At 41.2% G+C, this 21,526-nt stretch overlaps 2 protein-coding genes across 8 annotated transcripts in view; both read left to right on the plus strand.

Annotated features, from left to right (window-relative positions):
* Positions 1–91: 91 nt before the first annotated feature.
* On the plus strand, positions 92–18,339 carry TNFRSF1B (TNF receptor superfamily member 1B). Its single transcript, XM_074848155.1, has 10 exons — positions 92–161; positions 7,449–7,551; positions 10,263–10,391; positions 11,533–11,682; positions 12,567–12,660; positions 12,745–12,938; positions 13,690–13,764; positions 14,731–14,768; positions 15,237–15,504; positions 16,082–18,339. The coding sequence occupies exons 1-10, from the start codon at positions 108–110 to the stop codon at positions 16,378–16,380; spliced, it is 1,404 nt and encodes a 467-aa protein (XP_074704256.1). The 5' UTR covers positions 92–107; the 3' UTR covers positions 16,381–18,339.
* Positions 18,340–18,543: 204 nt separating this feature from the next.
* VPS13D (vacuolar protein sorting 13 homolog D) overlaps positions 18,544–21,526 on the plus strand; it is a 108,745-nt gene continuing 105,762 nt past the window's right edge. For 6 of the 7 annotated variants that reach the window (XM_074848261.1, XM_074848268.1, XM_074848264.1 and 3 more), the window contains exons 1-2: positions 18,544–18,668; positions 21,230–21,400. In XM_074848261.1, coding sequence (XP_074704362.1) covers positions 21,304–21,400 — 97 coding nt within the window. In that variant the 5' untranslated portion in view covers positions 18,544–18,668; positions 21,230–21,303. Of the gene's footprint in view, positions 18,669–18,820; positions 19,365–21,229; positions 21,401–21,526 lie in introns of those variants that run through there. The other variant, XM_074848262.1, reaches the window with a different exon arrangement.

Raw genomic sequence — 21,526 nt, forward strand, 5'->3', positions numbered from 1 at the left:
ACCCCGCTCGGGGCGGTGACCCGGGGCCCGGGGCCGGGGCTGGGGCTGGGGTGGAGGCAACCCCGCCCCGCCCCGCCCGGCCCGGCGGAGCCTCACTCGGCGGCGGGATGGGGCCGCGCTGGGCGCTGCTGGCCGCGCTCCTCCGGGCCGCGGGCGGCGGGGTGAGTGCGGGGAGCCCCTGGGGGGAGGTGGGGGCTGCCCGCCGCCTTGCGCGGTCGGAGCGGTTACCGAGCGGCCGGGCACCGGGTGCCGTGCGGGGTGTGACGGCCTGGGCTGGCCCGGCGCGGTGCTGGCGAGCGGGCATCGTTTGGGGGCTGCGCTCGCAGTCCCGCCACCCGTCTGCCCCCTCTACCTGTGCTGAACTCGGGGTGGGGGGGTCTCAGCCTCAGGTCCCCCCTATTGGACTTCTTTAAAGCCCATCCTGCGCCCTTCAGCTCTGGCGTTGCTATTTCCTGGCTTCCCAAAGCAATGATCAACCGTTTTTCCTGGCTTCTCACTGGAAATGGGTTGATTTTTCAGGCTTGTTTGAATATTGGTAAAAACTCTTCAGTGCCCTGGCAAGTGCTGAGTGTAAATCTGTATGTATTTTACACCGTTGTTTAAACAGGAAGAGCTTGTTACGTTCTGTTAGATCCCTAAAACTACTACTTATTTACATGGAAAAGCCCTTTAATTTATGTGTAAAACCTGATGTGATCCAGCTGTGACTGTTCTCTTTCATATCCAGCGCTACCACTATTTGACAATGAATGCTTTTAGCTGTTTGAACCGAAGAGCTTGCTGGGCTCTATTCGACTTTGATTGTGTGTACAACGTACTGGTACATTGAGAGCATTTTTCTGCCTGATTTTAAAGTGTCCTGGATCGTGAAGATAAATATGGAAATGCTGCTGAGATGTCCAGGTCATCACTTTGTCACGGGATGTATATTTACATGCTTATTTAATCATATCGGTTTAGCCTTGGTAAGACAAGGGTTCAGTGAAACCAGGTGAGGATGTTAGAATGCACATTGAACCTGCAGTTACACAATGGTCTTTTAAGGCATGCTGGGTGCTATAGTGGGTTTATAATGTATTAAATTAATTCTTCTAACTGCTTCTTACTAATTTTAAAACCTGGTTTGTAAGGTAATAGTATTTTGAACATGATTTACTGGACACCTTGAAGCATATAGGGTAGAGCAGATAAAGAAATGAGTCTCAGAATTGTAGCAGACCTTATCACCAAAATTTAAGTATAAAGTTTTGTCATGCTTCTTGCTGAACAAAGAGCTTTGACTCAAAAGGAGTTATGTCTCCTCTCTCCCTAAACATGACCTGAACATAATGATGGAAATCATGAAGGAAACTTTCAGCATCACTTTTTGCATTGTGACAAACCAAGGAGAAGTCCATATATACATTAGAAAAACAAAACCAGTAGTTTCAGAAATACTGCATCTGCCACAGAGCTGGAAAAAACTTGCCTGTTATATCAGTGTTAAAAAGTGGTCAGTTAAAGAAAACTTACTTTATTTTTGAGGGAGAGAAGCTGGCAAAGCAATAGTTCTTGAGTGACACTATTTCTTGTTTTTTCTCATTCAGCTGAAATTAGACTGATCTTCTAGCCTCAGTCCCTGTGTTACTCGCAGGATCTGAACATCATTTTTGCCATTTTGAACAACTTGGTCACCAGATAGTTTTAACAGAAACTTTCTCAATAGCCTCAAACCTAAATAACTGTCCTTTGCACAGCAGCGCAGCGTGCTCCACAGAGTAGTTGCTGATGTGTGCAGAGGTCACCCTCTGGATGCTGCTGCGTGGTTGTAGGGGAATGCTGCTGGTACATGGAAGGTGTAACCATGCACGTACCCTGAACTGCAAAAGGATGAGCATAAAGGAGATCTTGTGGAAAAATCCTGGAATAAAACTGAGCAGACTGCTCCAATGTCCCTGCTTTTTTATGGTCAGAGCCAGGAGGGCTGTGCGTCACCTGCAGCTTTGCTGTTGTATGTACCCACACGTGTGGTTGTTGCATCAAAGTTCATGATGATTGAAAGTCTTAACAGAGCATTGCAAAAGCCATCAGTGATACAAGCAACACCATCCCAAGAACAGAATTTGTTTCAAAATAGTAGATAAATGCTAATTCTGGCATTTGGCCTAGATAGAAGACAGTTATCCCCTCTGGCAGTGTTCTTGGCTGGTACGTGTGGGGCATCTTGGGAAGGTTCTTCATCTGCCATCTCTACACTTAGGGCTCACATAGCTTCTCCTTTCCTGCTCTGCTCTCAGGGTTAGATATCACCCCGTCTCCCTTGGGTGCATCTTCTAGGATGCCTCCACTTAAGGTCAAGCCTAATGTGGCCAACCCTGTCTTGCTCATCTTTTCTTGGGAATTTGCTCATCACCTGCCCTTCTCTGACAAGTGATGAGGATACAACCTGTCTTCCTGCCTCTCAGGCCTGCAGTCTGTAGTTCCTCTTGTTTTACTAGGTCTTGGTTATACTAGGTCTTCCTACAAACTTTGACTCACTTCTATAATTTTTGCATGTTGTGAATAGCTTTTGTATTCTGTGCAGCCTCCTGTCATCTCATTCTGGGAAAATGTTTTCATATTATGGTGGTAAGTGGCAATGAAGTAGGATCCCTAACCGTAAGCAAAAAGATACTGTTTTCTCAGGGAGGGGGAATGTGGAGTTGTAAATCTGTTTATCTGTGGCCATGCAAGGACTCCTGCTTTACAAGTAAGTACAGTATAGGGTGGGAGAACAACTCACATAATGGACCTGTAAGCTTAGAGAGATACTTGCAGGAAATCAGCTTTAGAAGAAGCTTTATGATTTGAGTATAGTTGGTACAGCCTGTTACAACTCCAGCTGGTTTTGGTGAGGCTTGCTGTTATCTGATAACTAATCTTCAACAGAATTATTTTTGTAAATTACCGGTTTAAATATTTTAGAAGAATTCTGTTTTTTCCTGTCTTCAGCAGGTTTGGTAGCTCAGCAAATGGTATCTCTTTACCTCAAGTCCTTTCCACAGCAACAGCTTTTTACGTCAGAGTCCTTGGTGACTTCATTGTGGTTTCATATGTGTGAAGAACGTTACACGCCAGATGTAGTTCCTGTTCAGACTCCTTTGTTTGACAGCTTGAGTCTGAAGGAGGCAACTGTGTGAAAAGGAGATGTAGACGTGAGTTAGGATTAAAATATATGCTTAAAGATGTTTGTTTAAATGGCCTCCTTGAGTGAAAATGAATGTTATGTGAATGGATTATATGTTATGTGAATATATATATTCATCCCTTATATTAGCACGTTTTATTTCTATTATTGAAGATACTTAAATTTAATTACATATAAAGTCCAAGAATACAGGAACAAGCTGCAAGGCAGGAAATTATGTTCATTTATAATTAATAATCAGCACATAGGGAATGCATTACCTTGTGATGTGCTGTGAGTAGTTGAGACCTGGACTTTGTCAGCAATAGGTAGAGCCAGGTTGGTGCACTGGATCAAGCCCTTCTCATTTGGAAGAAGTCTGAACCCAGACTTCTGTAGTTCATGCCTCGGGCTCAGCGCTGGTGCAGACATTAGGGGCTCAGGTGGGGTTGCCCTCTGTACGACTGGGTGCGAGGGGACAGCCCGCCGGCCCTTTCCCTCAGCGGGCACAGACACAGCTGCAGGCCTGAAAATCATGAGGTACAGGCACGTTCTCCACTAGTTTTATCTTCCAGTGGGTAGGATGTAGGTAATCTTGGAGACAGTTGTGCATACGTGTTTAGAAGAGCCTGTACTAACCTCTCAGCTGGTGTGGAGGCTGCTGTTAGCCCACTCCTCTCCAGTGGCGTTAGCTCATGTATCTGCTGGATGTCTGTAGTGCAGACGGGAAAATGATTTAAACAATGCAGGGGCTCTGGAGAGAGAGTCTTGAGTCATTGGCTTTTTGCATGTAACTTCTTAGTTATTGCTTAATACACAGGCATTGCAAATATCTCCCTAGTGAGTTGTTTAGTCAAAGGCAAGCATAGTTTACTCATTTCTGTGCCAAGATACATTGCTTAATTTGATTGATATGCACAGAGCTAGACTAAATTTCACGTTTAATAGTGTTTCTGCCTCTGCTGCTAGATAGATGAGGCATTTTACTTCTATTTGTACCTGTCAAATTAAATGAAGTCCTCCCAAAATCTTCATTTTGTCCATACAAGTATCTTAAAAGTCTGCTGCCATTAGATACTGCTACCTAATCTGAGAAGTTCTAAGGCTGTAATGCAAAAGATGCAGCATCAGGTTAGTTTTGCTCCACACAATCTGCTTACGGAACACTGAAACACAGTAAAAGCAGAAGGCAAAATAAGGACTTGTGAGAGATACAAGCAGTAACAAAATGCAAAGATTGTAGAATAGAATCCAGTGCCTACTCATCAGTCTTTCAACCCGAAGTAGCCAATGGATCTGGATGCCAGATACAAATATTGTACGGCGCAACTCAGACCTTAAAATTGGTGAGAAGGCTAGAAAAAGTGGGGTCTTCTTGTAGCCAAGAAACCCAGGAGAGTTTTATACCTAGTAATAGGCTACGCTTCCTCTGGCAGAGTAGATTTGACTGCTGGCCTTGACAGCTTTGATTAAACTAGTTTATATTGGAAGCAACCACTAAAATTAATGGCATCCTTCCAGTGCAAACAAAGCTGAGCTCGTGTCTGTATATAAATTGTACCTAAGTGAGTTACAAGTCCCTTTTAGTTTCCCATAATGTTCTTTGAGGACAGTTGGCAAGAAATTGTCAATTGTGTGTCGTTGAGAGCCACAGCTCATCAGATAAAATTTCAGGGAGATTGTATCAGACAGCAGAGATATCCTTTCAAGCACAACTTAAGAGAAATAGATGTGAACCCATTAACCAAAGAGGTTTTCCTGTGTCTAACTCACAGGACAGTTTTTACAACAGAATGCAGAGGATGAGATAAGAACATATTTTGCCAGGAAGCCTCACCAGCAGGATAATTTGTGATGCAGTTTATTGTACTTCTTACTTTTTTTTTTTTTCCTGTGTCTGCTCTTGCAGTGAAGTTTTAAGTTTTAAAAGACTCTCAAGTGCTTTTAATGAAGTTGATCATCATGACTACAAAAATGTGACAACACTTGATTTTTCTTCTTTTAATAAACAAGAAAGTAACTTAAATGAAAAGTACTTTTGATGAGAGCAGAGCCCTTTTCTTCATCAGATTTTAGTGTCAGCTCACATTTGCAAATGGTATGGTTTATCGTTGCCCATCCTATAAGGGTATAATACCAAGTCCAGCATTAACAGTTATTACTGAACCTAGAAAGAATTGAAAAGCCTTGGTTTTCTTTTTGAATTACTATGGTTATTATTCTCATTAATAATAATGAAACTGGTAGTGTTGAAGCCAGCCTCCTGGGTTTTCTTCAAAGTCTTCAATCCTTGTGCAAGCCCCTTTTAAAGGGGCTGCAGCGTGGTTCCTGCAAAACTGACTTTCTTCTCATCAAAAGACAAAGAATTTGAAAATGCAGTTTGTGCTCAGCAGCTGTTTCTTACTTCACCTGCTCTAGTGTTTAAGAAGGAGAATGATTTTTTTTTTTTTTTTTTTTTTTTTCCCCAGTCATCCTTCCCCACCCCATCACAGTTTCTGGCCCGTTAAAAGCATCTTTACAAGTTTGTTCTTCAGTTTGCAGCTTGACTGTTTCTCATTGATCTGGCTGTGAGAGAATGGGGCTGGTATTGGTGAAACCCATCCCCAGTCTCCCTGGTTTTAAGTCTTTAACTCAACTGACTGATCAGAAGAGATCAGAATTGTGCTGATGCCCGGTCAGTGTTACCAGCTTTCACAGTGTTTTAAATAGGAGTGGTGAAACTTCTACTGAAAGTTTTTGTTTTTTCTTTTCTGGAATGAATATTGACACTCAAGAGGCCTTTCTCTGCCTTTACATTCTCAGGAAAGGTTCTTTTTGACACTGACCATCGAGTAGATGGGTGAAATCCTGTTTCTGATATACAGCTAGATAAGAGGTAAAATACTTCAACAAGCTGCATAAGAAAATGTTGGGTTCCTTTTAAGCAATTGTTGAGGGTGGGAAGTGTTAGTCCACTTCATCAGTAATGTGAAAACACAATAGATAATCAGCATGTTCTGTCAGTAAGGAGGAAGGATATTTTTATTACTGGCCTCCAAAGAGCTTCTTCCTGTTTTGATTTCTCTTTTTAATAATACTTCTAAATGACTTCTCTAAATGTATATAGATTATATACGGAGCAATCTTCAGACTGCAGAAAACTGAGCAGTGTCACGTACTTTTTGAACAGCATCTTTCTGATCTAGCAGGAAACTCCTACGCTTGTACTACCTAACATTGGCCTTTTTCTTTTGAGTGAGTATATTTTTCCCTTTGAAAACAGAAGGCAGGTCCTCAAATATTTTGACACTTGTTCATTGAAGTCATTGAGCCGTGCTGATTGGTGTGAGCTGAAAATTAGGTACACTGTATTTCAGGATTGTTTGTTATGCATTTGACCTGCCATATGAGGTAGGTTTTTAATTTTTATTTAAGTCTTGTAGCCAGTTCCTCCTTTTCAGAAGCAGCAGAGCAGTTTTTGGAGACATCGTTTTCAAAACATCAAGGCCTTTCTCATTCAGAAAGGAATCTGGAATGATAAAAGCTTTTTTTCTTTTCCTTTGGTGAAACAGTTCTAATAGTACAGGTTCTTTGACTAAAGGGATGGGTTATCTTGCCTGTATATTGCATGGGTGTGAGGGCATAATGAACATAAGCACAAGAGAGGATTGAATTTAGTGTCTTGTGTCCTTTGCACCCACTGATGAAAACAGAAAGATTCCTTCAAGCATTGCAGTAGTGCCAGACCTACAGCTCCCTTTTCCACTGGCTTGAGAGTCCTGAGGGGATTAAGGAGTAGCAAGGTCAATCTTCTAGTTTTCAGATAAGGCTCTAAATGTATATAGGGAGTAGATGTATTAAGTAAGAAGGTATCATTTTTAACATAGGCACTTTGCAGAAAATGCTTCTCCCCACAAACCCACAGGTAGGAATTTAGGTTTCACTGGCATTTTGTCAAAGGTTGTTTGAATCATGGCAGTTGAGAGTAGGTGCTTAGGCCTTTGGTTTAGGGGATGCAGTAGTGACCAGGTGAGATGCTTATTCCATAGTTTCATTCCATTCTTTTGAACGTAAAACCTGGGGAAATCAGTTTGTTCATTGTGACAGATCTTTGAAAAACAGAGGAACCTCTAAATGGTCTCAAGTAGCTTGTAAGCTGTGCTTCTCCTTCAGCTTTTTGGTGTCTGCTGCTTTCTGTTTCATCCGTGCCTTGGAAAGGAATGTGGTTATAATTGCATTGATCTTTAAGTGTTTGTCTCTCTTGAATCTCTACTTTAGGGTCAGAATGGACTTGTGACTCATGATTTTCCATAATTTCTCCTAGGAATATTCATTGCCTTATACACCACAGTTTGCACAATGCAATGATCCCAGCACTGAATTCTATGAAGAACGACTTAATAAATGTTGCAGCCAGTGCCCTCCAGGTAGGTTATAATTCAAACTATTACTAGCCAAATTCAGTCAATTTTCAGATGAGCATAGTACATTTTGATTATTTACACATCTGAAGAGCATCAGATTTTTACTGTTGCAGTGCACTCTAGCTGGAAGACAATAAAATGCTGTGACTAAAATACCTGCAAAAGAGACACGTTCATCAGAATAGGAATTCTCGTACAAGGTTAAACTGGCTGGGGCTTATCAGGAGGTAGGCTGCTTTTGTAAGCACAGCCTTCTGCTGAGCTCTTCGAAGCGCAGCTTGGCATGGTGTTTTGATTAAAGTGTTTTTAAGTCAGCATTGGGGAGAAGCAACAGCCTACTAAGGGAATTGCAAAAATCAGACAACATATGTCAGACCCAAGCCCACTAATAATTACTATATTGTAAAACAGGACGTGAGGTAGAGCTTAGTTTCTGTACTTTGATAATATCACTTATATAAGGAGCTTTCTATTGGACAGGTTAATCTATAATTGCTCATTCGGGGAGTTTTGTTCTCTTTTACTGTAAATCAGACACTGCAGACCACTATCAGACTACAAGACTACAGAAACTGTCAGCTTTGAGGTGTCATGTCTTACACTCCAGTGATAATTATTAGTGATCTTTTGTCAGCAAAAGTTCTTGACTGCAGAAGGGTGTGTGTGGAGGGTTGTTTTTCTGGGGGATAGTAATGCCGTTTGGATATTTTGATAATAAAGTTTTTGCAAGAAGTTGTCATTAAATTATTACATTAGACACAGCAAAAAACTGCCTTTTTTTCACATTACATGCTGAGCAAACAAAATATGTTTCCATAAACGATGAGTTCCTGTCAGAGAGATCCGGAAGTTTAAGCAGGAAATCAGTATATGCTGAAGCAGCCACAATTGCTTGAATTAAACAAAAAGGTCTAGATAGATCTGTCAGACTTCCTTTGTTAAAAACACAACGAGTGAAAGATGATAATTCATAGGTAAAACGCTTTTCTGTTGTGGTATGTACTGTTCAGTCTATTTCTCCTTAATTTTAATTTTTCCCAATAACAAACTGGACAACAAGTTGCAGGAGGTCTAAAATCTTTATTTTTGTTACTATGAGTTTAATTTTTTTTACTATAATCTATCAAAAATTGAAGCCTAAATCATTAGCAGGATGTGGGAGGCAGACTTTTAAGCTTCAGGTAAGTACATGTCAAAACACAGTCTTTGGAAATAATTCCTATGGCTCACCTCCAGGGCCCCTTCTTTTGGAGAACAGAGATTCTCCAAGCAGCTCCAGTATTACTCCTGCTTTCTGAGTATATTTTCCAGGGTGTTTCTGTACAGGATATGAGACATTGACTTTTAGCTCCTTCCTTTTAAGCAAGGGAGAAATGGCAATTGAGGTGTTTTCCTTTCTCCAGAATGGGTATGTTGGAGCTCATATTTAATTATTCCCACTGTAAGCCAAAATGTCTTGCTAACATTTTTTTACTGGGAATAGAGTAGATCAATGTAACTTTTGGAATGTGCAGACACAGCTGGAGGTTGGTGCTTTTGTAAAAAAGAAAGGGGTTTGGAGATAAGAAAATAATAAATAAGACAGTCAGAGCCTGTTCTTGAAGATAACAGGAACAAGAACGGGACAAACTAAAATGAACCAGCTCAAGACACCACACAGCAGCACAACCCCCCCTAACAGACCTTTGTGAGCATTCAGGAGCACTGAGGTCAGCCAGCAGACACGGTGAGGAAGACCGACAATCACCAGAGACCCCTCGAGACCACCACCCAGCAAGAAAGCGCATGTGTAATTAGGATGCAGATATTGTAATTGGTTCCAGGAAATTTAATGCATATGTAACACACTTCTTGGAAAAATTATGAGTATGTATGATCTCACTGTATATTAGCTGCTGCTTATAGATCTGGGGTGTGGTCACTTTTGCGAAGCTCTTTGCGTGTGCGCCCAGCGCTGCAATAAGAATGCCTGCTTTCTAAAACGCCGAGACGAGGCTTAGAGAGTTCCTCTGCTGGCTTTTGTGGTAACACCACCACTGCACTGAACTTTGTTGGTGAGAAGCACTGGAGAAACTACCTTTGACAACTTCTGATTTTGTCTGGAATGCCACTGGCTTCAGAAACTTATTGCTTTGATCTGTTAGGGCTGGCTGAAGGAGGTGAAGGAAAAAGAGCGAGCTCATGTCCCTTCAGTAGTGACAGCTGGTGACGTTCTAATTCAGGTCTGTTTGTGATAATACTTTATTATGCCTTTTTCACTTGCTGCCTGTAAGTGTAGTAAGGGCCTCACCATCATTCTTGCATGTGCCTGACTTTCGTCATGAAACACCATCCTGTGTTTCACAACAAAACACAGCTTCTGTGAGGGTAAAACATTTGTTTTACGTACTGCGGTAGCTGCATCTAAGTATACGTTGAGGAGTTTTGTTCAGGACTGAGACTGACTTGTTTTGAATATGGCTGGAATTCACTGATCTGAATGTAGGAAAAGGAGTCAAACATAAATAACATAAAAGAAATCAGAGTTTCCTTGGATACCCATGCAGTCCTCCTTTAAGTCAATACTTGCTTGGTGTACATTACGGATCAGGTAGTGGCAGTGAAGGCAAGGGGTTTCTACAGCTAAGAATGAAACTTACCTTAAACAATTCCTAGTGATCTTTTCCAATGAGATGCTTTCTCTGTTTGGTTTGCTTTGTTTTTTTTTTTAATAGGTCAGTATAAGAGAGAGAGCTGCACTCACACTGTGGACACAAAGTGCAGTCCCTGTAGACCTGACACATATACAGCAATCTGGAATCGGTCTCCTCAGTGCTTTGCCTGCTCACCACCCTGCAGGAAAGGTAGGCTTGAAAGAGAGGCATTTGTGACTTTAACAGCCTGCTCAAAGAGTGGGCTTGGTTTAACCTAGTCCTTTCTCCTAAGAACACTAGGAGGTTTTGTCTATCACTTGTATAGTCCCATTCTCATGCTTTTGGTACTCGGAAGATTTGGGGAGAAGAATCAGGGAAAAGTTTTGCAGGGGGCTCTGCCCCTTTTTCTTTCTGAGTCCTAAAAATGTGACACCAATCTTATAAGGCACTGCATTACTCAAATAGATCCAAATGTCACCACTAGAGTAACTTCCTGCTTATACTCTTCAGCCAAGGGAGCTTAAGACCTGACTTGCACAGGCATAAATGGATAATTACATTTCCATCATCCAGTCACTTCTTGGTTTGTCTGCTGAGCTGACAACAGCAAACACCAGTTGTGATATTCCTATATTATTTTTATTTCTTTTGCAAAGCAGTATAGTCAGTGAGTATGCCAGTTTAGTTCATTAAAGCAGCTTAACGGTATATAAGGTACCAACATTATACATTGTACCAACATCTGTACATTGGTCTAATAGGTCACGTGCATTAACAAATTCAGTCATACTGTTGTCCATCATTTCTAGTGGAAACTGGTGTAGAAAATTATCTACTTGACTCACTGGCAAGTAAGTTTTAAGGATACAGTCTAAGCTGTTCAAAGGACCTTTGGTCTCATCTAAATCGATAACTGTGCAAGGCTGGTTAATTGCAGTATGAAAACATCTGTAGTAAGGTCTCCAATCACTTTAAATACAGTTGCATGATCTGCGTAGACTACAGACCTTAGTATGGCCCCCAGATGCTCCAGTGATGAACACGCGTAGTAAAAATGCGCATATTTATGGTTATGATACAATATAATGCAACCGCAGGTACAGAGTTTCAAGTGTGCAGCCTACAGATGCAAATTTCTCCTCTCCTAGAGAGAGAGAGAGGAAACTCTTCTGAAAATGTGTATGTTGAGGCATATAATGTATTTGTTTTATGATGGTATACTAGCCAGAAGCTGCAAAATTATCTTCAGTTTGTGGTATGTGAATATCACCTTGCACTCACTTGAAACATTGCAGGCTATGATTTTAAATGTTGCTAATGATATCTTGCTTTATTCTTGTTTTAAAAACAGGATTTGTGCAGAATCAAACATGCACTGAGTCACAGGACAGAATCTGTAGCTGCCCACCCAATGAGTACTGCATTTCAAAAATATACGAGTACTGCAAAATATGTAAAGTGCATAAAAAATGTGGAAAAGGTTACCGAGTTTCCAGAAGAGGTAATTTAATTCTGAACACTCTACACACAAAATAGCTTTACTATATGAAGAAGGATATTTTTTGTGTTAATAGTCCATAAATATTTCTGAATCTGCCTCCAACTCAGTAAATTACAGGAATATGATCTTTTAATTCCCTACAGTTATGCATTCTTCTCAGTGCAAGCATTATCTTAGTAAGTAGGCAGTAACTAGAGCAACACTATTCTCAAGAGGCATATTCAAAGGGACATGTTGCAATCTGTTACTACCATATATCATAAAGTTCCCCAATCCAGCTTAATCTTCCTTTGTTTTGCTCTACTGTGTGATTTATTCCATACAAGTGACTCAGATTCAAGACCACTTAATTCTTCCTTAAATCCTTGAAACAGGGCTTCAGGTTAAATTTGATTACAGTAAATAATGATGACTCTATGCTGTTCTGCAGAATTTGTTCTTATTAGATGATGAAATTCACCACTCTGATAATGTAGCTGTCTCAAGATGATAAATAATATTCAAAGAGGTGGAACACTGAATATTTTTAAGAAATTAAGAATCATTCAAAAAGATACAGAACTCCCAACAGAACGGAATAGGTGGTCAGTCTGTCAGGGACTAGTGAAAAAGCTCAAATTTGTCTGCAGTACCACATTTTAACCTTTTGGTGGGTTTTTACAGTCTTCTTCAAAGACTGACTATCAAGGACACTAAACTAACAGCCACAAATTTTCTGGTTTGTGTTTGGGTTGGGTGTTTCAAGTGAATCTCTTCTGTGACACTTGAAGTCTGTATTTTGTGTACTGCTTCTGTATCACTTCCAGGATCTGTACCGCAGACCTTGATTATTCATTCTTGTTTCTCACTGGATGACTAACTGGAGTCTTTCTATTTGTTTAAAGGGACAGATAGCACAGATACAGAATGTAAACCTTGTCCTCCTGGCACTTTTTCACGTGAGGAATCTTATGATACCAGCTGTATACCACATACAGTGTAAGCCAGTGTTTCTGTCTAATAGCAACCTTAACTGTGCACAGGGTTGCTTTGTTTCCTAACTTCTCTTTTTGTTTCTTGCAGTTGTAAATCAGTGGCTGTTCCTGGAAACAGCATGAATGACACAATTTGCAATGACTCAGGAACAGCAGTTGCCACAGTTCTACCTCACAGTATTTTGAACCTGCTTCTGACCCAAAGCTCTGCTTCCAACAAACCTGAAATAATAACTCAACCTGTCATTTTAAAATCTGCACCTGACATGTCTTACATCATCGGTAACTCATTTAAAGTCACTTTTATCTGGCTAGGAAGCAAGTTTATATTTAGTTCTCAGTTTCTTTCCAAAACTAATTACCTGTACCCAAACAGAACCTCAGAAGAGCTGAATTAATTCAATATGAGACTGTAGTGAGTTGCATAATATTTACCTATACACCTGCACTACCCCAGTGCATTCTACAGTCCTCCTAATTCTGGAAATATTTCTAAAAAGCCCCAAACTAGATTATACAAGGCATTTCCTAAGAATTGCTACTATGAAGGAGCTGGTAGTAAAGATCACATCTTAGATTCTGGACCAAGGCAAATTTGACTTCATAAACCTCCTGGTGAGAAGTCTTTGGAGACGTCAGCCAGCCTTTCCCAAGACAGGAAGTCCTTACAGCATTCACAAGTGTGGATGTCTTCTCTCCTATTCACAACCTATCCAGAAAGTATATATGTTTAGGAGCATTCTGGGCTGCCTGGCCTTGTATTTAACAAATTGTTGCTAGCCTAGAGAGATGTCTTTTGTGACTGGGGCCAAAAGTCTGCCTCACTTTTCAGGACAGGAAAATTCAATGTTATGAAGTGGTGGACTGAAATCAGACCTTGGTATCCAACAATAGAGGCATCAAATGTGAATGTCAGACACACCTGATACTCGTAAATTTAGCTTTTGTAGCCATGGACATAACTACCTCTTTCTAACTAGATCCTTTGTTAGATGAACCTGCTAAATAATTTATCTTTCTTATTTATTTTCAGGATCAGTAGCGGGGACATTGGTTTTGGTCGTGATAATCATAATTTTGGGGTATTGCTTAGTCTCCCAAAAAAAAGGTAAGATTGATGAAGTGAAAACAAGCAGATCTGCAAATATGGGAAAGAGCGTCACCTTATTTCCTACTAATTTGAGCCTAGTGGTAGACTAACATTAGTGTCTTAAAAGATGCTAAGCTCTCTTTGAAGCTTTTCTCGTGGCTGGATATGACCGAAGTATCACTAGTGCAGACATACTTAGGTAACTAATAATGTATGAGTTAATTTTCTTTTTTTTCAAGGGGACAAGGCAATGATTTACAGGCTTCTGCCTCACCAGCCTGCAACTTACAGCTTCTTGAAACCCTACGGAGCTCTTGACACCATTCCCTTGTTACTTTGGGGTGAAATAGGCAAAAAGGTGCAAAGGTCAATAGAACAGAGACTAAGAGAAAACTCATGCAAATCAGCTTGATCACATAAGCTTTGTGGCTACAGAAAAGCAGAATTAAAAAATACTCCAGGAATTCCATTTGTATTTAGAGTAAAAGTATTAAATCACATGGGGTGAAATTAATCTCAGTACAGGGATACAGTGAGGCAAAAGTCCCATTCAAATCTCTCTTGTTCCTCAGACTTTAGATAATTGTCTAAACATACCATGTCCTAGTGGAGTTGGGACAACTGTACAACAGTTGTGCTCCTACTGGAGCTTGTTAAATATTTTGTTCTTCATCATTTAAATATTAGACATTATCAAATATTATCATTAAACAGTCATGACCGTAGTCTGTTGTCATCGATACCTTTTCTCACTGACATTATACTAGAAAAATTATTAATTCATGCAGAGGGTCCTCTGCTTGCTGGCTAAATTTAAGTCAACTTACAAAACTAATAGCTTTCAACATTTTCAAACTGTGTGTAGTAAGTGTACATTTGGAGTTTATTTCAGGAGCAGAGGATATCACTCAGACTAGTTAAGAAAGCAGCTCTTACACCTGAAACCAATTTGGGTGCTAATGAACTGTATTTCCTCACTTGCAGCCCTTGCATACTCTCCGCCGACTACAGAAGCAGATTTGGTGAGTGTCACTCTTTCCTTTACATTTTTTCCATTTCTTTAAAAAGTCACATAGAATTCATGCAGTCTTATCTAATTGCAAGTAGAAGAAAACTGCACAGCAGAAAGACAAATGGAATAAGAATGGGGTGGTTTGGTCCCCAAGCTAGAGTGTAAGATGTACCTTACATAACCCATAGGTACCATCCTCCCTTTATGTTAGGCTGGATGAGCAGTAAACCACAGGTGTGGTTCAGAAAAGCAGATTTTAGAGCCTTTGTTCCCTGGGTGATCAGTGAAGTACTGTAGGTGCCTTCAGGAGACAGGTTCATTTTGCTGAACACCTAATGAGCTGGTATAAATTTTACTTAGTCACCACTATACAAATGGCAGTTATCAGTGGTTTCCTTAGCTGCTTAAGTACTGACCAGTTCTTTGATAGTGTTTTTCAGAAAGATTAATGTTTTGCATTTCTCTGCAAATGTTCCAGCCTTTTTCCCCTGCAGAAAAGCAGTGTGACAAAAAAGTAAGAAATACAGGATCGCAAAACTCCAGCAGTTCTGAACAGGAGGAACAGCAACTCTTGGGAACTTCTGGGTCCAGCAGTAGCTCCCTGAATAATCCAACTGCACCTGCAAGAGTCAGTGTAATAAGTAACAAGAACAATGAAAAGAAAAAAGAAGGATTTCAGCATCAACATTCAGCTGCAGAAGGTTGTAAACTTCACAGTGGAGACAGGCACAACTCTGCAAGTTCAGGTAAGAATGTATCAGAATGATCCAGAACCTCTGAAATTTGATTATCAATTATGAGTCTTTTCAGCATAAGTTTAAATGGCAGGATAAAACATCAGACTCATGTTCATCAGAGAGAGTATTTAGTAACTTTTGAAAGAAAAAGCAATTGTTTTAAGTTGTCAGCCTGAGACAGGGAAGAGAGTGTGCTCAATGGAGAAAAAGTTATTTGCAGACTAGGGGATCAGTGTGATGGAGGACACTTACCTGTGAGTGGGAGTAAGAGCTGAAGGGAGCAGGTAGAAAACATTGTCAAAAGCATCAGAAATGGCAACAGATGGGTAGGGAGTTGGCTGTGATCTAGGGCTCTGTATTAATTTTTGTGGCTTTTTCATTTCTGGGATGACATGTGGGTTCTATGGTACCAAAAAATCCCTAAAATGTTACAGAACCAACTCCACCAGCTTGTCTAAATTAGGTGAAGCAAGAAGATATTTAGTGTCTGTTCTAACTTTAAGTCAGAGAACTGGATAAAGAATGCAACCATCCTGTTCTGGGCTTCATTCTTCCGTGTTTAATGTGTTTTCTGTTTATTCGACAGAACATTCTGGTAATGGAGGAACGCAGGTGAATGTGACTTGTATTGTTAAAGTATGTAGTCCAGACTGCAGCTCCCAGTTCCTAGAACAGACTAGTTCAGCTAGCATGGATTATGGAAACGGTCCCTATTATTCCCCAACAAGGGAAGAAATTCCCCTTTCAACAGAAGAAAATCCCTTGAGAAGAGAAACTGAAATTCAGATCTCAGTGGAAAATGAGGACAATTTACTTCAAGACTTACTTCCAGAAGACAAGAAGTTTCCTCTGGGTATTCAAGATGCGGGGATGAAAACCAGTTAAAGGAAATTGCAGATCATATATTGACTGATAAAATTCATTAAACCACCCCTTATCTTCTAAAATAAACATTATGTTAAATGTAGCATTCCTACAGAGACTTGAAATTTCAGATGGATACAGACACTGATGCTTTTGAGGCTTTTAATCTCTTTTGTCAGCTTTGAGAGCCGAAGGATGATCTTTGCAGTTTTAAAAAATCTGAACGCTTTTTCTTTTAAACAGAATGGCCAACAACTCCCTCTCTTATGTGACACCCTAGAGAGACAATTACCAGATTTGAAAAGGAACATTTTTCTAACTTTATGCCATTGATTTTTCTGCTGAGACTTCTTGTGATGATAATTCCCGTTCAGATATGCCACCTGTCAAGAACATGGCTGCGACCACCAGTTCTAAGAGCCTGGATTTAAATTTTCATTCATTCAGTGCTAATGAATTATGCATTTGATTTTAGTTTTAAAACTGTTGCATTCAATTTCCTATCCCACATCTTCAGGGACATACTTTCTCTCATCCTCCTGCATATTTTATTATTACAGTTTGCTTTTGCTTATTAGTGGACTGAACTTCTCAAATCAACCTTAAGTATATCAAGGAGTGAAATCTTTTACAGGAGCTTTTTTTACTAGATTACAACTCTTATGTCTAAACAATAGAATTTCATTAGCTGTACATAGTTCATTTTATTTTGGAAAATTCTAGACTAAATAGTTGTTATCTTGGAGTAGGAAGTAAGTTCCTTTTATTGACAGCTGTAAGGTTTGTCATCTTTGTGTCCTGGCTGATTTAGTATGTGTCCCTGATTGATTCTGACCTCATTTTTGAGGTTAACCATAAACCCAAAGTATTTTTCCCTATGTTCCAGTGAATATTGGAGAAGATCCATGTGAGTATGTATGCCAGATAGCTCACACGCACTGACCTCAGGAAAAGGACTCCTGATGATTGCGTAGCATAATCTGTAAAAAGTGGAATTGACTCAAACCTTGGAACCAGAAAATCCTGTTCTTCCCTTCTTGCTTGACGCTGAAGATGCAACCACCTCTTACAGAAAATTAGTAGAGGTTCTCCTTGAATCAAGTGGTAGTCTTTTGGTTTTGGAAGTCAATTTTTAGGATCCCATTTCCCATAATTATGTTTTACATATGTCACTTAACCGACAGTTGTGGTGTCTGTGTTCAACCAGAAGTTGCAATACGGTGTCAGAATTACATTTGGGTGAAGTCATACAGTAGGCATAACTATTTTATGCCATAAAACCAGTATGTTGGACTAGATGATCACTGTACTTCCCTTCCAGCTGAACTATTTTATTCTACCTCAAGAGAAACTAAATGCAGGAATTATTTTTGAGGCCTTAGACTGAAAAAGGATATTTTGGAATAGCATTTATTCTATGGCTACAGAAGAGGTACAGGTCTTAAAAATACAAATTCTAAACTTTCACAAAAGCTGTGAGGTTTACTAACATTTTTGGAACTTGAGAACTGGCAAATAGATTTTTTAATTCTACTTTGAAGAAACCTTTTACAACTGTGTATTAACCTTGAAGGTAATTTTCAGAAAATACTTTGAAAATGGGCACACAAACTATTACAAAACTGAAGGATTTAGGCAAGAAAAGAAACTATACAGCCGCTTTGAACCTCTTACATGGAATTGAGTATTTTCATGTCTTGTCAGCTCCCAGTATTGGGACCACACTGAAGCAGTGGAAGATTTTTGAAGAAGTTTTAAAAACGTTAAAAAGGAGGATCCTGTTATGGCAGTTAATTTACTGGGTTTTTTAAATAGGGGAGGTGTGTGACAGAAGGAAAATCCAAGTTTTATGTTTAAATAGGTAAAATGTGCTTGCATTAGCTTATAAAAAGTAAAAAAAAAAAGCCTGTGCATTTTTGTAATTATGTGTGTCTTCAGGTTTCCTGACCTCTTCATTAAACAAATTTCTAATTTCTAGAATGGGTTCTTTAATTCTCGAGCTTAACCTGCTGCTTTCCAAGGGGCCGGTCGCGCGGGTCCCGGCCAGGCGGGTCCCGGGGGGCTCCGGGCCGGCCCCCCACAGGCCCCTCACGACGGCTCGGCCCCGCCCGGTGCCCCGGCAGGCGGCGCGCGGCGAGGACGGGCCCCGCCCCCCGCCGGCTCAGCCTCAAAGGGGCGGGAGAGGCGCCCATCGATAGCTCGGCGCTCCCCTAGCCAGGCGTCCCCCCGCCGGTTGGCTCGGGATCGATTGGCGTGCGGCCCGCCGGCCCCGCGCGCCATCCAGGAGGCGGCCGCCACCGGGAGCCCAGGTGGGTACCGGCGGGCTGGGGGCGGGCCCCGGGCCCCGGCTGCCGTTTCCTCCTGCGTCAGCCTCCGCGCCGAACTCGACCGCGGCTGCACGGCGCGGGCCGGGCCCCGAGGGGCCCCTCCCTGCCGCACGCCCCTCGCGGGGCTCCGCCCCGCCGTCCCGGCCCCGGGGGGGGCGAGGGGCGGCCGCGCACGCCCTTGGCTTTACGCCTCGGGGCCGGGGAGAGGAGCGAGACCCCCCGCCGCGGCTCTGCGTGGCGCCCCCGCCCTCAGCCCCGTGGCCGGGCCTCGAGCGTGCCCCGCCGGCGCCCTCCCCGCGTGGCGCAGGCCATTTGCCCCCGGCCTCCCCTCAGGGCTCGCTCCGGCCGCCTCTGGGCAAGGTGACCTTTCGCTTCGCCTCCGACACGCGTCGCGTGCCAACACGTCTCCTCTCTTGCCTTATCTCCTCCCCACGATGGGGTTGCTTGCGTGGAGAGAGAAGGGCGAGTGTCCTGAAGGCTCCTCCCCGCCCTTTTTCTGTATAACCGGGCGCTGAGGGAAATGCCCCCTCTCCCTTGCGCTGACAGCGCCGGCCGCGCGCGCTTCCCTCCTTCCCGCCCAGCCCTCCAGCTGCCCCCGGCCCCGCTCCTCCAGGGCCTGGCTCGTCCTCCCTGTTGGAAAAGTGGCATTTTTTTTTTTCCAGAAAAAGCCAGCTTTGAGTGAGTTCCTGGTTTGGACTTTGATTCTTATCTTGATAAGCGCTTACTGTTCGTTTTTTACTATGTATGTTAAGGAAATAAAGCCACTGTCATAGAAAACAAGTGTTTTGTTTTTCTTTCCAGTGGCAGAGCAGTGGACTAGAAAGTTACAAATGTAAAAGACTTAAAACGTTTGAAGGATTCCTAAATAGTTACTTATGTTCCACAAGTTTAAGTTAAGGAGGTGATTTACCTTATTTACAGTTCTTATGATGACTTCAGGCACGGAATTGTTCATGTACTGGTGGTTTTCAGTTGCTGGGATGCTAACCTGGTCTGTGCTTCTGAATCTTCAAGATCTTTTCTCTGATTTGCCTCCTAACACCTGTAGATTTTTTATTTACTTATCTTTTAAAGGGTAACATGACAAGGGTTACTGTATTTGCTTTTGTTTGATCTTTAGCTTTCTTGTCGATTTTATTAGAATAAAACCCTACAATTTAAGGTGGTGGCCCCATGTGTACGAATGTTTGGTCTTTATTATGTGGTATAATACTGTTGTTTTTGAAAAATGTTGAGAAATTTTACAAAGATAAAAATGTTAAACGTGTTTAACATGAGGATATGCTTCATTCAAATGTAACTTCCCTGTGTATCTTTGATACTTGCGTTTCATTCTGCATGACAGCATAGTTTCACTTTTCAGCCTTCAGAAAAAGCCTTTCATTATTTGCTTAATTCTGGTTATTTATTTAACTGTATCAGTTAAATATTTTCACTGGCTTTTTTAAAAGAAAGGCTTAAATGGGGGTGCCTAAAATCAAGCAAACCTCATTATAGGAAAATCCTGAATCTTAATATGAAATTTAAAATTTAACTCTTGAAGTTGTTCTTTTGTTCTGTTGTCAGATGTAAATAAGTCTGACATATCTTGCTTTTCTGCTCTGTGGAATTCAATTTTCCGTACACTGCTTTAGAGAGGTATGTGGGATCAGGAGACTTTTCTAAACACAGAAGTGATAACACTTAACTGCATTCGAACATATGGCCTGCGTGCTTTTTTCCTTACTGTAATAACATGCTTGATCCTGTCCTTGCAGAAGCTAATAGTAGTTTTGCAATTCACTGGTTAAAAACTTGAACAGGTACTTAGGGGTTTTAATGATCTGATTACCACCTAAGTTGAAACAAGTCCTTGGAGAAGAGTATCAAGGGAAATGTTTGCATGTATGACCAGTGTTGTTTCAGTAATGCAGCTTTTTTCCCTCGATGCAGTCATCTATGCTATCGCTTTGAAAACCTGTTAGAGTAACTGTTGATGAGCTATATATGTGACTTGTATCTGATTACTTCCCACACATACACTCTTCCCAAAAAAGGGGTTTGGGTAGGGTGAGTTGTTTCACAGATGTCATAAGAATTCTACAAAAATACAGTCGAAGACTCTGGGCTGTTACTTTAGACCAGGCTTCCAAAACCAGAATGCTGGCAACCTGAGGAAAATACTGGCAGCAGAAATCGAGGAGGCCAGAGTAAAACTGCTTCAGATCAATGTAGAATTTTAGTCTTCCCTTTTCTGGAAGAGGATTGTGGATTGGCCTTCTTGGTTATTGCAACGAAATGTGGTGTTTTGATTAGAAAAAGGATGGAAAGATGAACTTAATTTGTAAATGGGAGTGCTCTGTAATCATCAAAGCTCTATATGAAACTCTAATTTGAGACTTAAAGGGTATAGCATAAAGCATTTTTTTAAGGTAGAAATCAAGCATAAGCGTTTTTACTGCCTTTTAGATTGATTACAGTAAGAATTACAATGATAGCAGTATATGAGTTCTGCTGAGAGTATATATCTCAGGCAGTCATTTTCTTCATGTTTTTTCTTTCAGAGTGAGACTGTAATTATGGAACAGAAATCCAAAAAATGACAGCAAAACATTAGTTGCCCTCTTCTAGGACAGTCATGTTGGAAGGATTGGTAGCCTGGGTCCTCAACACCTATTTGGGCAAATATGTCAATAACCTGAACACGGACCAACTTTCAGTCGCTCTTCTAAAGGGTGAGGCTTTGTGGTATTTTCTGTAGTGGTGTACTGTGATTTTACAAGAAAAAAAAAAAGTGTCTTATGTTTTTGTAATAACTGGAAGGTGGAAAAGAAACAATCACTTAATGTGTTTAACCTTTA

This window comes from Strix aluco, chromosome 22 (assembly GCF_031877795.1).
Source record: "Strix aluco isolate bStrAlu1 chromosome 22, bStrAlu1.hap1, whole genome shotgun sequence".
Lineage (NCBI taxonomy): Eukaryota > Metazoa > Chordata > Aves > Strigiformes > Strigidae > Strix > Strix aluco.

Bases quoted from the DNA above. Each gene is read 5' to 3' on its own strand.
- TNFRSF1B (XM_074848155.1), top strand. From the start codon at position 108: ATGGGGCCGCGCTGGGCGCTGCTGGCCGCGCTCCTCCGGGCCGCGGGC. The intron at 11,683-12,566 runs GTAATTTAATTC...ATTTGTTTAAAG, and splicing joins TTACCGAGTTTCCAGAAGAG to GGACAGATAGCACAGATACA. The intron at 15,505-16,081 runs GTAAGAATGTAT...TTTATTCGACAG, and splicing joins GCACAACTCTGCAAGTTCAG to AACATTCTGGTAATGGAGGA.